The 16,290-nt window shown below is 47.5% G+C and overlaps 1 protein-coding gene across 1 annotated transcript; it reads left to right on the plus strand.

Moving 5' to 3' along the window:
- The first annotated feature begins 1,102 nt into the window (after positions 1-1,102).
- On the plus strand, positions 1,103-6,721 carry Krt3 (keratin 3). The gene is made up of 9 exons (XM_027949926.3): positions 1,103-1,738; positions 2,842-3,062; positions 3,528-3,588; positions 3,920-4,015; positions 4,312-4,476; positions 4,871-4,996; positions 5,288-5,508; positions 5,884-5,918; positions 6,387-6,721. Exons 1-9 carry the CDS (start codon positions 1,103-1,105, stop codon positions 6,719-6,721), a joined length of 1,896 nt encoding a protein of 631 aa, XP_027805727.2.
- Positions 6,722-16,290: the final 9,569 nt, after the last annotated feature.

Here is a 16,290-nt window from a genome sequence, read left to right on the forward strand (position 1 = left end):
GGCTTTTGGAGTCAGACTTGTTCAGTAGTGCTGCTGGCCTAGCCAGAACTAGCCTCCTGAGGCTGGTAGGGGAGCATGCCTGCTACCAGAGAATGGTCCCCAGGGGCCCTGTGTATCTGGCTCCTGACCAGGTATCCTGCGCTGTGCATGGTGCCTGGTGCACCTTAGTGGATCTGTGAGAATTGGTTGAATATTTTGTTGAGTTGGTCTTTGAGTTTCCTGTTCCCTGGGACCTGGACTAAAGCCAGAGGAATGCCAAAATGTAGGAAGCAAGAAAGGAAGCCTTAGAGGAGCCCCATAGCTTCTCTAGGAAGTTTTCAAAGCAAACAAATATCTGTCATGTTGGGTTCTGCCAGTGTCTGATCAATGTGCATTCAGGCGAGCTTCACATTTTCTCTTAGAAGATAATCATAAGCCCAAAAGCCACTGAACTGAAGCCTGGAATAGAGGGAGATTGGTGATCATCCTGGTCTTTGTCTCTAGCAAGGGAGGAAGAGAGGTCATTACTTTGTTCTTGAGTCTAGCACTGAGCTCGAGAGTGACCACTTAGTAACCATGTGCTGACTGTGGAGTGAATCGTATCATCCCTTCTAAGGAGACACTTTCCCAGAGTTTGGTGGGCCTCACTGTCTCCATCACTCAGGGACCCAGAACCTCCCTACTCCTTCCACTTCACTTTTCCAGAGCTTGAGCCTGAATCTGGTAGCACCCAGGGGTGGTTGCTGGGTAGAGAGACCTGAGCTAAGCCCCTGATGCAGGTCAGCGTGCCTCCTGGGTCCTGTCAGACAAAGCTAGGAGGTGGCCATGCCCAAGCACAGGGCACCGCCAGGCACCGCCCCCTGCTAGGTAAGCCTGCCACCTTAGCACTTTTACCATTTCAGCTTATTCTCAAGGTGTGTTTGGTAGCCTGGAACAAACTTACTGCCTTAGGGCAAACCCAGCCCATGAATATTTGGGATTAATTATCCCTCCTTCATTGGAGCCCAGCAACCTCCTCAAATGTATATAAAGGGATTTATTCTGCCCAGGTCTCCAGTCCCTCTCCCTCCTCTGACTCAGTGTCCCTGCTTACCTCTCTCTTCTGTTCACCAACCTCCTCGCCATGAGCAGACAAGCTAGCAAGAAATCCGTCAGCAGTGGGAGCCAGGGCTTCTCCGGCCGCTCGGCCGTGGTGACCGGCAGCAGCAGGATGAGCGGTGTGACCCGCTCTAGGGCAGCTGGTGGTGGGGCCTCTGGGTTACGGGGCGCAGCAGGTGGCTTTGGCAGTCGCAGCCTCTACAACCTAGGTGGCAACAAGAGTATCTCCTTCAGTGTGGCAGCTGGGGGCTCAAGGGCTGGTGGCTTTGGTGGAGGACGTAGCATTTATGTCAGTGGCTTTGGAGGTGGTTATGGAGGTGGCTTTGGGAGTGGGTATGGAGGTGGCTTTGGCGGTGGCTTTGGTGGTGGCAGAGGAATGGGAGGTGGGCTTGGGGGAGCTGGTGGGCTTGGGGGAGCTGGTGGCTTTGGTGGTCTTGGAGGTTTGGGTGGTCTTGGAGGTTTGGGTGGGCCTGGTGGCTTTGGTGGGCCTGGTGGCTTTGGCCCTGGAAGCTTCCCTGGAGGAATTCAGGAAGTAACCATTAACCAGAGCCTCCTGCAGCCCCTCAATGTGGAGATTGACCCCCAGATTGGGCAAGTGAAGGCCCAGGAGCGTGAGCAGATCAAGACTCTCAACAACAAGTTCGCCTCCTTCATTGACAAGGTGACAAAGCTATGATGGATCCTCATTGTTAGGCTAAGGACTTTGAATTTGATATTTAGAGTCATTAGTGTTTAAGTGTGTCCTGGACAGGCCAGGCTGGACACGAGGGACTCAGGCAGAATTCTGGGGGAGGGGGTCTGGGAAGATATTCAGGGCTGATGAGTTTGTCCTCAGAGTCAAGCAGGAGTGTGTGTAGTGTGTGTGTGTGTGTGGGGGGGTTGGAAAGACAATGGTCCCCTATTTGGACCCAAACTCTACCATATCCTGCTTGTGTGACCCTATGCCCCAGTCTCCTTCCCTTTGCCTTACCTAGGCCTAGGCTGACAGAGCTGGCAGCTCAAACCAAGAGCCATGGCCACTTGCGAGGAAGAGTTTGACCCAGAACTGAGGACTTTGCAAATAGGAGCTGTCCTCTGAGACTTTTAATGAGGCCCTTTTCCCTACGTGTTGTGCCTTGCAAAGAGACAGATGCCTCCGAGATGAGATGAATGAGGCTTAAGTGGAACCCTAAGGACCAAGGGGCTTTGAGAAGTTGGTGATTTCCTCTGTGCCCCTACTCAACCTTTTCAGGAAAAGGAAGGTGTTCCATGACCTTCTTCAGATCAGGACAGCTCACATGGGGCTGTCTTCCCTCCCGTCTCAAGAGAGGTACTGACTATGACATGTCAATCAGTGTTGGTTCCCAGTGATTCTAGCCTTTGAAGAACTGCATCGTCTGTAGTCTTATGTAGAAATGGTGCTGCTGGGTACATTTTTGCAGAGAGTGCTGCACTTTGGGAAATTGGGATAGAGTTTTGAAGTCCCCAGGAACACCAAGCATCTTTCTCATTCTTCATTGAGGCAGGGGTATTTCCAGTTTCCCTGCATATCTCTCCTCTCTTGGTAACTTTCCAAGCCATGCTGCAAATTTAGTGCCTGGATTGATCCCCCATCTGACTACATTCTCTGCAGCTGTAGCAGGAGCTGGAGCTCTTCACTTGCTTTCTAGGCCTTTGTGCTGGTGGACCAGGAGATATAGACACCCAGACCTACCTGAGCTAACTAAGGGCCTCCACTCCTCCGCTGCATGTTTTGTCTGATGTTGCTTTCCCAATGTGCTGCAGGTGCGGTTCCTGGAGCAACAGAACAAGGTCCTGGAGACCAAGTGGGAGCTGCTCCAGCAGCAGGGCACCAATTCCATCACAGGCACCAACAACCTTGAGCCCCTTTTTGAGAACCACATCAACTATCTGCGGAACTACCTGGACAGCATCCTCGGGGAGAGAGGCCGCCTGGACTCGGAGTTGAGGAACATGCAGGACCTGGTGGAGGACTTCAAGAAGAAGTGAGTGACAGGGCAGGAGTGGGAAAATGCCATGGGTCACCCTTCTCAGAGTCGTGGCCCTGTCTGCATTCCTTGTGACCTCTGTGTTGTGGTGTCACCTAACCTCTTTCCCTCTTCTTGCCTTCATGGTGGATAGTTGGGTTCATTGGCTTCCCCCTCAATCCCCTTCTCCAAGCATAGTCCTTTACAAATGAACTTGGGGCAAGAGGGATGAGATTACAGTCAAAACGTTTCCTCATGAGCCAGGTCAGGGAAGATCTATTCTTTAGGTTTGCTTGGGATTGAGGAGTTTCCTGGGGATAGTTTGCCTGGGAAATTGGAATGGCTGGTCCCCCTAACAATTAGGGAGATAGGAGGATGTGTTCATCTAAGAGGTTGGGATAGCGACAGAGGGGTGGAAGAGATTTCAGAGAACAGTTGTATTGATGATTAATAACCAAATTCATCTATTTCTTACTTTCACAGATATGAGGATGAAATCAATAAACGTACAGCTGCTGAGAATGAATTTGTGACCTTGAAGAAGGTATGTGTGAGGTTTCTGGGTCTCGTAGCTGCAGATTTCCAGCTGGCTTCGGGGATCTCCTTACTCTGCTGCCAGGGGGCTTCCAAGTTCAGGCCATTGGAGCAAAAAAGCAGAAATCACATGCACATTAGTTGGAAAGATCCTTGAGAGAGTCAGTTCACTGGCCTTTAGTTTTTGATAGAATTGAACTCTGAGCTAGGAATCACCTCTTGGTTGTGGTGCCCCATCTTGGACAAGGACCATCCCAAGCAATGGTTCCCCTGGTTCTCTCGCTGTAGTTTGCAGCTTGTTCTTTGGAGGAATAAGGCCTTTATGCTCCTGTCTCTCTCAGGATGTGGACGCTGCCTACATGAACAAGGTGGAGCTTCAGGCCAAGGTGGATGCCCTGATGGATGAGATCAACTTCCTGAGGACCCTCTACGATGCAGTGAGAATGTTTCCTACTAAGAGAGGGAGGGGGAGATGTTTTCAGATTTGGGACTGTGGCATTTTGGTATATATTTTGAAAACTATTGGCGATGAACCTAGAGATGAGGCCCTTTGGAAGGGGTTTGGCAGTATGGTCTGTAGACATTGAGTTCTCTGTAGGGCTGGGGCAGGGTGGGCTAGATATACCTTTAAAACTAAGAGTCAGTGAGTGGGACTGTTGATCAGGACTCTTTGGGGCTCTGTGTTCTTGTTGCAGAGACCCTGAAAGTTAATAGTTTCCTTTTGTGTTGGCAGGAGCTGTCTCAGATGCAGAGCCATGTCAGTGACACGTCTGTGATCCTCTCCATGGACAACAACCGCAACCTGGACCTGGACAGCATCATTGCTGAGGTCCGTGCCCAGTATGAGGACATTGCCCAGAGGAGCAAGGCTGAGGCTGAGGCCCTGTACCAGACCAAGGTGCGTGTGAGGCATTTCTCAGAGGACTCACTGAGGATGTCAGGGAGGCTGTGGCCTATGGGACTCCTAGGTGGTGAGTTCCTAAGGTTACTGGGGGCACCCTTCTTGGTTCTATATCCTTCAGTGATTGTTCAGTTGCAGAAGTCTTGTTCCCTGGGTGTGTGTGGGGGGGAGATATTTGCACTGTCCCCTGCCAGGCCACAGGGGATTGATTCTCAATTGCTCAGTGACTACAGGCTGGAAGAATTTTCTACCATAACAAATCAGTTGTCCTCTTCCCTGCTGAAACCCAATTCAATGCCATTTTAAGAAATGCTTACTAAGCATCTCAAGGTTTGGTAGGGGGTGTTGGGTATAGAACAAGTCAGGCAAAGTCTTCCCTTTTGCTTTCTAGTTGGGAGAGCTGCAGAGCACAGCTGGCAGGCATGGAGATGACCTGAAAAGCACCAAGAGTGAAATCATGGAGCTCAACAGGATGATCCAGAGACTTCGGGCAGAGATCGAGAACATCAAGAAGCAGGTGGGGTCATCCTGAATGCTGGCTCCTGGGCTGCCTAGTGAGTGATGAGGGTGAGGAAGTCCATTCTTAACTAGGAATGGACTTCTGGAGGTCATCCTAGCTAGCATCCACCTCCAAGGAGTTCAAAGAGCAAACTAGTCTAGATGATTGGTGACTCTGTGGATGGAGACAAAATGGAGATGCTAGGGTGGGGTGATGCTCCCCGACTTTAGAATGGGTAATTCATTCTAGGATGTAGAAGGCCTTGGACCCTTTTATTGGGCTCATCTCATTTAACTTCCCCTTTCCCAGAATGCCAATCTGCAGACGTCCATCGCAGAAGCTGAGCAGCGTGGGGAGATGGCTCTCAAGGATGCCAATGCCAAACTCCAAGACTTGCAGGCTGCCTTACAGCAGGCTAAGGATGACCTGGCCCGGCTGCTGAGGGACTACCAGGAGCTGATGAATGTCAAGCTGGCCCTGGACGTGGAGATCGCCACCTACCGCAAGCTCCTGGAGGGCGAGGAGTGCAGGTGAGCCTCCAGTCCCATCTCCCTGAACCAAGTCACATGCTGAGGGCCATGTAAGTGACCAGGTAAAGGGAGATGGTGGCCTGATGGAAAGAGAGAAGCCCACCTGACACAGCAGGGCCCAAGAAGCTCCTTCCTTAGATCTTGCAGAGAGCTATTTGCCTTTACCAGCCCACTCTGTCCACAGGAAGCCAATGCATGAATGCAGACAGTGTGTGCAGGTCTCCTTGTTATGGTCCACTGAAGGGTGGATGGAGCTTTCCAACCTGCCAGGCTTCTGAGTTCAGTTCTAGTTGCTATTCCTCTCCTTGGTCTAAGAACTTGCTGGAGACAGCTTAGTGACAGAGCTGCCTTTCTCTTGCTTTCTTGTTTAAACAGGATGTCTGGAGAGTGCCAGAGTGCTGTCAGCATCTGTAAGTAGCTAAAGGAACCCTGACAATCAGAGTTGATTCTCAAATATCTGTACTAATACAGGAAAGTAGTGATCAATTAAGAAAACACTCCTATATAAGTTGGAGGAGTATTCTGGGAATGGAGGGGCTAGTGGATTGGCTTTTGAAATTGTTCTGGGTTCAGGGCAATTTTAATTGGTATAGATGGTCAGTAAGAGGGATCCAATGAGAAGCCCATTACTGGGGGAAAAATTCAGACACTTGACCCAAGGGGGTCATCAAGGGTTGACCATATGTAAAAGGAACCCTTGCCTACTTCACAATGACAACATTACTGGAGTGTATAACTGATGACATTAGAATGGCTCACAGTGATCATCAGATACACCAATCACTCCTGATCTCCCTGAGCCTGGTGGCTCATTAATTAATTATAACACGGTGCTGTGGGCACTGGGCCACTGACTGCTGTCCTCTCCTCCCCGACAGCTGTGGTCAACAGCAGCAGCACAACGTCGGCCTCAGCAGGTGGTTATGGAGGCGGTTATGGCGGTGGCCTTGGTGTAGGAGGTGGCGCAGGCAGTGGCTTCGGCCTGGGAGGTGGCAGTGGACTTGGCGGTGGCATCGGACTCGGCGGCGGCAGTGGATTTGGTGTTGGCAGTGGACTTGGTGGCGGCAGCAGTTTCAGCAGTGGCAGTGGCTTTGGCTCCAGCTCTGGAGGTCGTGGTGGCATCAGTGGCGGAGGTTTCAGCTCAGGCAGTACCCGCAGGAGCAGCATCAAGTCCTCCCAAATCTCCCAGTCCTCCCAGCGCTACATCCGATAAAGAGTGCTCACGGGCACCCGCACTGCAGCAAGCCCAGTGTCTTGCTCCCCACCTGTTTTTTTCTTCCCCTCCCAATGTCAGTGATACCCCCAGTGCCCTGCCCCTGCCTCCAAGGAGCGGCTTCTTGGGCTGGAAGGCGAGCACTCTTGCTCTTCCTTCACATCCCTGGCCAAGCCTCCTCTCTCTGGCTCCAGCCTGCGCCTGTGATTATCCAGCTGTGGCCTCAGCTGCCACCTTCCGCTGCCCTTGGTGTTCCCTCTCTGGTTGGGAGGGTCACCATGGTTCTGATGTATATAACATGCAGCACCCTCTGCTCATCTGTTCTGTCACCAATAAAGTGCATTGTGTCTCACACCAGGCCTCTGAGAATTCCTTCACATCCTTCTTCCCACTGGACCTACCCTTCTGGTCACCTCCCTGGGCTCTCTGCCTTCCACCTCTCCCACGTGGACTCTGTGGTCAACAGAGCAGCTGGAGCACTCCCTGCTCTAACACAAGACAGTTTGTCCCCACCATCGGCTGAATGAGACTGGATTGGGCACCAGTTGGTTGTTCATTTATTCCTTGAGCCCTGTGGGGAGGGACTGAGGGGATTCACAGCTCCTGGGGGGAGGCTGGGCCATGTGAACACCCATCTCTTCTTACCTCCTCTCATTTGGAGGAAGTAGGAAGGCCTTGGGGACAGAGGGTTTTTCCTCTGGTCCCCATTCCAGCTGACATCCAGAAAATGTTTCTGCCATCAAGGTGCCTTGGGACAGTGTGTACTGCAGGATTCCTCAAGAGCAGCCTGTCTCAAAGTCTGACCCGGAGCACTAGCCTGTTGAAACACTTTGAAATTAAAGGTCCCATGCCCATTAGAGTTTCTTTCTTTGAAGCACAAATCAGAGGTTCTGAACAGTCCCGTAGCAAAACAGGATCCATGATCCTGTTCTTTAACCCAGCATTTTCCACAGAGAACCCACTGGGAAAGAATTGCTGATAGCCTGCAGAAAACACCTTGTGCCTGAGCCACAAAAGCTCTGTTGTTCTGGCCCTGCCCTGCCCCAGGAGCCCGGGTGGAGTGTTAGCTGGCCATTGGAAGATTGTCCAGAAGATCATTGCTGGAAGAGACTCAGGAGCAAGGAGCCCAAGGCCTCAATTTGCATTTTTCAGATGAAGGGGTTGGGGGTCTTATAGCAGGTGAGGACGTGAGCTACGAATGGACCCAAGTATCCTGGTCTAGGCTCCTCCACTTCCCCAGTCTCTGAGGCTCCCTTCGGGTCATGGCCTGCTGCCTGGGCACCAGTGAGCACGTAGGCTATCTTTGGAAACGTTCATCCAGACCAGGCCAGGGAAGCAGTATTTCCATCCTAGGTCAAATCCCACTTTCCACAGTATCCACTTGCCACAGGTCTCCCATTCAGACAGTGTCCTCTGCTGCTCTCCCTGGACTCCCACCTATGCCCACTGGCCTTGTTCCTCCTGTGGGGTTTGCAGGAGACCCTACTACCTAGGAAGTCCTTTAGTGGTGGGGATCCATGAAGCTTCTTAAAGGAGACCTTGGCTCAGGAGGAGTGGGTGGTGGAGAGGTCTATGTCTTAGAGGCATCAGGGGAGTGGCCGGGATAGCTGACCTTGGCACCAGTACCAAAGACTGAAGAAGCTGTTAATTCCATGTTTGGCTGATATTCTGAGTCCAGCCCTGAAAATTTCTAGTGCAGCCTGCAAATACCTTCCAGGGAACTTGAGCTGATTCCCAGTGCCCTTTCTTTTCCCTTCACCTCGTCACTTACACAGTTTCTTTGTGCAATTCCGTGTGCTCTTCAGTTGCTGGGCAGGTTTGCTTTCTTGTCTTTTAAAAAAATATATTCTTTAGTTGTTAATGGGCCTTTATTTCATTTATTTATATGCGGTGCTGAGAATCGAACCCAGTGCCTCACACATGCTAGGCAAGCACTCTACCACTGAGCCAAACCCCAGCCCCTGCTTTCTTGTACTTGACTAGATTTTTCATTCTTTGAGTAGGGATTGGTGGGTTTCATCTGTCCATCCTTTTCCTGTCCTCCAAGGCATGTTTTTATCACAAGGAGAAAGAACAGTGATTGTTGGATACCACCTACTCGATGCCTGGGGTTTGGGGCCACTGTTCCATGGTGAAGAATCTCTTCTCTCCTATGCTTTGATCCTCATCCTCTTCCCTGGGTGTGGAGTGGCATTATCATCATATGATATCACAGGGGACCAATTTCTATCCTTGACTCTCTCCATCTGCCGACTTCTCCCTGACTCCCCACTGGAAGGAGTGCTCAAAAGAGCAAGCTCCTGTTCTAAGAAGTCGTTACTCACTGGCTCACATGCTCCTTGACATTGAGGAGAACAAGGTGTATTTGCAGATTTCAGGCTATTTCCTTCTGTCTTCTGGGATGCAGGCTGCAGGCCAGAGCAGGTGTTGCTGTGATAGTGACACACCCACAAAAGCCTGGGTTAAGGGAACTGGGATCATTTTCCAGAAGAATATGGAAGTAGTTTAACACCTGATTATGGGTAATCCAGACCTGACTGCTGGTGATGAAGGTTTGCACGTAAACTTTTGGACAATTTGGAGGTAAATCTCTTCATGACTCCTCTCTGTTTTGCCTAGAGTTGGTTGGAGATTTTGTCAGCTAATCATCAGAAATCTCATCTTCTGGGACTTGGGCCACCTCTTCTTTGCCTACTTAGCACTTCAGCCCAAGTATATTCTCTTTGCTGACAAAGGCCAGACACACAAACACCTCGCAATACTCTTGGGATGACTGCGAAAAACTCAATTCTGGAAAATACTCTTTCCCATATTTTGTCTGACTTTTTTGTCTGCATCCCTTATAAGCCCTTTTGGCAGACAAAGTACAGAACACACATCTCTCATGCCTGACAGCAAGCTAATCGCTACCAACCCTTCAGCCCAGGTGAAGGCTGGAGGTAAAGCAGGTCTCCTAGGAAACCACCAGTGGAGGTTTTCCAGATACCCTTGGAATCCATGGTGACATGAGAGAACGTTGACAGCTCCACAAACTCCCTGAGAACAAGGGGGCAGGAAAAGATGGCTCTAGGTGGCCATAAAGCTGTGATTCTCAATGGAGACGATTCTACCTCCAGGGAACACATGGCAATGTCTGGTGACATATTTTGGTTGTCACAACTGGAGGGGGTCTGCTGGCATCTAGAGGGCAGAAGCCTGAATGATACTGAACATCCTACAGTGTATAGGTCAACAAATAAATAGCCATCTGGAAACGCCAGTAATGCTACTGTTGGAAAACCTGCACCCAAGCAAGAGGGTTTTGCAGTCACCCTCTCCCTGGGAGAGGGTCACTAGCTGGAGTGACATTGTTATAGTGGAGTTGATAGGGTCTCTGGATTTGAAAGAAGTTATTTCTCTTTCTTTCTTTCTTTCTTTTTCTTCCTTCCTTCCTTCCTTCCTCTCTCTCTCTCTCTCTCTCTCTCTCTCTCTCTCTCTCTCTCTCTCTCTCTCTCTCTCTCTCCTCCCTCTTTTTCTCTTTCTTTCTTTCTCCTTATCTTTCTGTTGGTACTAGAGAGTGAACTCAAGGGTGCTCTACCGTGAGATAGCGCCAGTCCTTTTTATTTTTTATGTTGATACAGGGTCTGCTAAGTTGTCCATACTGGTCTTGATCCTCCTTGTCTTAACCTCTTGAGTTGCTAGAATTATAGGCATATGTCACCACTCCTGGGGAGAAGTTTGTTTTAAGATGAAAATGACTTTTATTTTGGACCAAAGCCATAGGAAACAAGCCAGGTAAACAGTGTGGCTTTATTTAGGGATTTTCAAGCCTGTGCCGTGACCTGTGAAGGGCTTGCAGTTCTGGTATAAACCTGCACCTTTGTCACTCTGTTCCCTTTTCTGGGAATGCTCACTCCCCCTTTGGCCACTCATGTATCCTTGGTAGTCACTTGGGCGCTGCCTTGTGAAATCTCCCAGATCCCATATGGTGCTGGTTGCCTGTCTGTGCTACCACAGGATTTTCTTATACCTTTCTGTTACGTGCCATGTTCTATTAAAATGACAAGTCTCAGTGTCTGCTCTCCACACCAGAATGGGAGTTGCTTGAAGGGACAGGGGCTCCTTACTCATCTTTATGCTCCTTCATGAGTAGCCCAGGGCCTGCAACAGTGGACCTCACTGTGCTACTGAGATTTTGAAGAGAGGAGGGCGGACTCCTGGATGCAATTGGTGCCTGTTGTATTTAACAAAAACAACAAGATTAAAAAACTGACTTCTGTTCCTGGTGTAAGTCATACACTGGGCATCTTGCATGTCATCTCAGTTAATCCTTACAGCTGCCATGGGAGGCAGGTAGTAATTACCCCTCATTTTTTCAGTTGAGGACACTGGAGCTTAGAGAGCAGAGTGACATGCTTGAGTGGAAGTGGCAGATCTGGGTCTCAAATCCAAAGCCCACAAGCTTAATCACTGTGCTATGCTGCCAAGTGGGGCCAGATCTTCCTGGCCTCTGGGTGCTCCTCTTTAGTATGCTGTGCAGCTCTGGCAAGTGGCGCTAACAACTTTCTGGAATACGGAGGAGCCACCAACCAAACCTAAGTTTCCTGTGTCCACAGGAGAGGTTTCCACAGGGAAGGCCCTAAGCAGGTAGGCAGGTCCACCTTCAACTCCAGAGAATTTTCCATCTCCAGCTGGAGAAGCCAGAGAGATTGAAGTGGGGAGATGCCTTAACAACCAAGAGTGTTTCTCTTTGATGCTAGAGAGGCATTCGTAAGGTTTCAAACATTTTCATCTACACTAGTTGATGTTTCAAGGCAGATTTAACCACCACATTCTTTGGGTGGGTTCTTTAAATGTCAAAGTGGACTTCTTGCTCTGTGGCAATGTCTTTTGACTTGCTGATATCCACACAGAAATAAAAAGGTCCCATGAATTTAAGACAACCTTTGGAGTTGGGTAATCTGATTAAAATCTTGACTCGGTGAGCTGATTGACTTGGACAAGTTAATTAACCTCATGTCCTCATCTGTAAAATATGAATGAAAATTCTGACCTTGAAGAATTTTTATGACAAATAGAAAGGATACCTGTAAGTAGCCTAAGTCAGCGCTGCACTGAAGACGTGCACTTAAGCAATGCTATTTTTACAATATTTTCACAGGTGAAAGGAGAAAGTATTTGAAGAGGCAAAATTCTTTTCTTTTTTAAAAAATATTTTTAGCTGTAGACAGACACAGATTTGTTTAATTTATTTATTTTTATGTGGTGCTGAGGATTGAACCCAGCGCCTCACGTGTGCTATGCAAGTGCTTAGAGCCACCACCCCAGCCCCGGGAAAATTGTTTTCACTAAAATATTATCCTCAAACTTTTGTGACGTATGCAATACTCAACAAATATTTATTATTTGATGGATTGCATTACCCATGAGCCTCTACAGCAGGAAACTGGCTTGGCTAGGCAGGGAGGCATGTTGCTCCCAATGCAAATACCATGATCCCTTGCAACTTATTGCAAAAATTATCACAGATTTCAATATTGCATTGACCTAGACTGGGCTACCCTGCAGAATTCCTTCCTCCTCTTTGGCTTCAAACTGACACTTCCCAAGAAGGCTTTGTACATTGACATTTCCATCACAAGGGCAAGTGCTGGACACATGTCCTGTGTAAGAGCATTCTCTCTCTCTCTCTCTCTCTCTTTCTTTTGCAGTGCTCAAGATTGAACCCAGGGCTTTGTGCATGTAGGCAAGTGCTCTACCACTGAGCAATCCCCCAGACATTTGTAAAGGTTTTCTAACATTACTTCTGACAGCCCCCACTGCGAGTCCTAAGAGGAGGTTATGCTAACTCCAATTTGCTGAATGGAAACTTTAGGCCCAAATGGCATGCAGCTGGAGTGTAGCAAGGAGGGGACTCTACCCATCTCCAAGATCTCCATGTTTTCCACTCCATTAAGTGACAAGGGAAGAGAGGGAGGAGATGCAGTTATGTGAGTTCCACAAAATCTAGCATGGCTTCTGGAAAGTCCCAGCAAGATATGTGACTTTCCAGATATGGTGAGAAATACACAGGGACAGGGGAGTTGGTCCTCAGAGAACCTGTCCACTTTATAGTGTTCCAGGGACCTTCTTCCTGCTTCTTTAACCTCAGGCCTCAGTCTGCTCTCAGCTTCCTGCTGTGTTGCTTGAGCTATGTCCTCTGCAGGGATGAGCAGCTCTTCTTACCATGAGGCTGGTCCACGTGCCGTTCTCACCCACCCTTAAAGGGTAGCTGGACTAGTGTTTCCCCAAGTGTATTCAACAGCATGGCACTAGGGGTTAAGATAGAAAGATGTGCTGGGCTTGGTGGCACACATCTGTAATCCCAGCAGCTCGGGAGTCTGAGGCAGGAGGATGATGAGTTCAAAGCCAACCTCAGCAAAAGTGAGGCGCTAAGAACTCAGTGAGACCCTGTCTCTAAACAAAATACAAAATAGAGCTGGGAATCTGATCAGTCCCTGGAACCTCCCCCCACTCCTCCCCACCAATAAAGATAGAAAAATACATTGTTAAATTTGAGTAGCTCTGGGAAGTTCTCCTCTACTATCTCCTACAATGAATAAAGATAATATTGCCAACGACAGATTTATTCAACTGCTGAGAAAACAATAGCAACTTGCTAGGTAAGGGGATGCTTTGGCAGGCTCAGGGGACATGAATGAGGGGAACTGAACCCAGACACACACATTTTAGTGGTGTTTCCATCACCTCTCTTTTTCACATTCTTCCCATACATGCCAGGGTGGTAGCAATGAGGCACACTTAGGAAGCTGCCAGTGGCTGCCTTGGCACTGGAGCCCAGGAAGGGGGAAGGAATTGGAGACACCAAGTCCAAGGGCTCTCACGTAGGGCTTCAGCTGAGCCTGGTTCAGTTTTCTTCCCAGAGAGGTCATTTGATCTGCTTTGAAAGGAATTCCAAAGAATATGAGTAAAGACCTCACCAGGAAGGACTGACATCCTAATTAATGGGTGGGAGTAAATGTTTCTAAGAAAAACATGGCACAGAATCTTCCTTGTGCATTGATTATGGATGATAATGTTGATTTAAAAATCCAAACATTTGTTGTTGGACACTACGTGTTTACCTTGCAGAGCAACCGTGAAGAAGGTGGATGTCTCCTTTTACAAATAAGGAAAGAGAGTAGAAGTCAAGTACCTTGTCCAAGGTTATCATGTGGTGAGAAGTGGATGTGGGATTTGAGACCAGGTCTTCTCAATTCCATGACAGGCTTCCTGTTAGACCACAGTTACCTTACCCTTATGTGGCATTTAAAATAATTTCAAAGGACTTTCACTTACATTGCATTCTGCAAAGTTCATGACAAACCAGTGAGATAGAAAAGGGTTGATGGATTGGAACACAGGCTTAATGTGTTAAATCATGGCCAAGGTTACCCAGCCTGAGTGCAACCTACTATTCCAGTTGCCTTTCTTTCCCTCCACTCATGCTCAGCTTCCTTTCCTACTATCCTTAGGGTTACAAAGTCATCTTGAGAGCAGCCAGGGCCCAGCATAACTTATTTCTTCCATGTCCTCAGACAGAGTACCACCAGTAGCTAATCCCACAGTATTTACTGTGTCAAGTTCTTTACTAGCATTTTATTTTTATATTTATTTAACTTGTTTAATTTCCCTACAATCCCGAAGTATCTATTATTATTAGCCCCATTTTACAGTTGTTAAAACTGGACACATAAAAGTTAAGAAAACTTGTCCAAGGTCAAAGAGCTGGTAAGTGGTGAGCAGGGTCCAACCAGGTGCACAGGTCATAGGCAAGCTGCAGACCAGAGAACTGAGAATAAGCTCCTGAGCACTTGAAACTCCTTGACTCCATTCCTTCACAGTTCTCAGACCAATCCTCTGCTTAGCCTGGCTTGTCCGGAAACTATCACAGAGGGACGGATCCTAGCTACTACCTTGACTGGAATTCTGAAGATAGCCAGCCATCTGTTGTGTGGGGAGTCTAGAGTCGCTCCCTCCTACTCTTGTCATGCTGTGTGAAATCTCACATGGGCTCAGCAAGTGGAGTTTGCTCTTGCCATGTGTGGTGGGGCTGGGCATGGAGGGCGTGGCGTGGGGATGGGGGACGGCTGAGCTCCCAGAAGTCAGAAGAACTGTGTGCGAGTTCTTCCATCAAGGGTCCTCCATCTCCCACTCCCTGTCCCAGAGGGAATACCTATGGTCTAGACAAGGGCTTTCCAACTTCCTGGATTCTAAGGATTATCCAGAGGGCTTGTTAAGAAATACAGACCTGGGCTGGGGTTGTAGTGCACTGGTGGAGTGCTTGCCTAGCACAAGTGAGGCACCACATAAAAATAAATAAACTAATTAAATAAAGGTTTTGTGTCCATCTACAACTAAAAAGTATATATATTAAAAATTATATATGTAAATTATATGTATAAATTTTATATAAGTATACATACATATATATGTGTGTGTGTATATATATATATATTGCAAATAAAGAGCTTGGTAGAGGGGTCTGTATTTCTTTATATATATAGAATAGAAAAATACATATATATATATATATATATATATACACACACATATATATATATATATATATATATATATATATATATAAACACATATAATACATAATACATGCATATGAAAATAAGCCACATAAAAAATAAATTAATTAAATAAAGGTATTGTGTCCATCTTCAACTAAAAATTTTATACATATATAAATTAAAAAAATTTTATATATAAGTTATATATAAATTGTATGTATATAAGTTGTATATATATAAATTATATATATATAATTTATATATATATATATATATATATATATATATACACACACATATGTTATATATAAAGTTAGCAAATAAAGAGCTTGGTGGAGGGGTCTGTATTTCTTTATATATATATAAATGTATGTATATATATATATGTGTGTGTGTGTGTGTGTATATATATATATATATATATATATATATATAAATATATGCATGTATGTATATGTGTATATATAAAGAAATACAAACCCCTCCACCAAGCTCTTTATTTGCAGATTTTCATTCATGAGACTGGGCCAGGAAGTGGGCCTAGATTTTCTTTTCTTTTTTTGGGGTGGCGGTACTGGGGATTGAACCCAGGGGCACTTTACCACTGAGCTTCATCCATCCTCAGCCCTTTTTTACTTTTTATTTTGAGACAGGGTCTCGCTAAGGTGCTTAGAGTCTTGCTAAGTTTCTGAGGCTGGCTTTAAACTTGCAATTCTGCCTCAATTGCCCAGGCTGGCCTTGAACATGGCAATCCTCCTGTTTCAGCCTCTGGAGTCACTGGGGTTACAGGTGTGCACCACCATTCCTGGCGGGGCCTAGATATTTATGTTCTTAGCCAAGAGTCATTATCAGTGAACATGTCCTTGGTGTGCTTACTCTAGGTAGGAGCTGGACAGTGAGAACAGGTGGGATTCCATCCCTTTCCTTGAGGACCTAGAAGGGCAGTGACCAGTGACAGGAACCGTACAGGGTGTGTTGGGAGAACAGAAAGGGTTCCTAACCCAGACCAGGAGGTAGAGTGGGGAGGAG

Source organism: Marmota flaviventris, chromosome 3 (genome assembly GCF_047511675.1).
Source record: "Marmota flaviventris isolate mMarFla1 chromosome 3, mMarFla1.hap1, whole genome shotgun sequence".
NCBI lineage: Eukaryota > Metazoa > Chordata > Mammalia > Rodentia > Sciuridae > Marmota > Marmota flaviventris.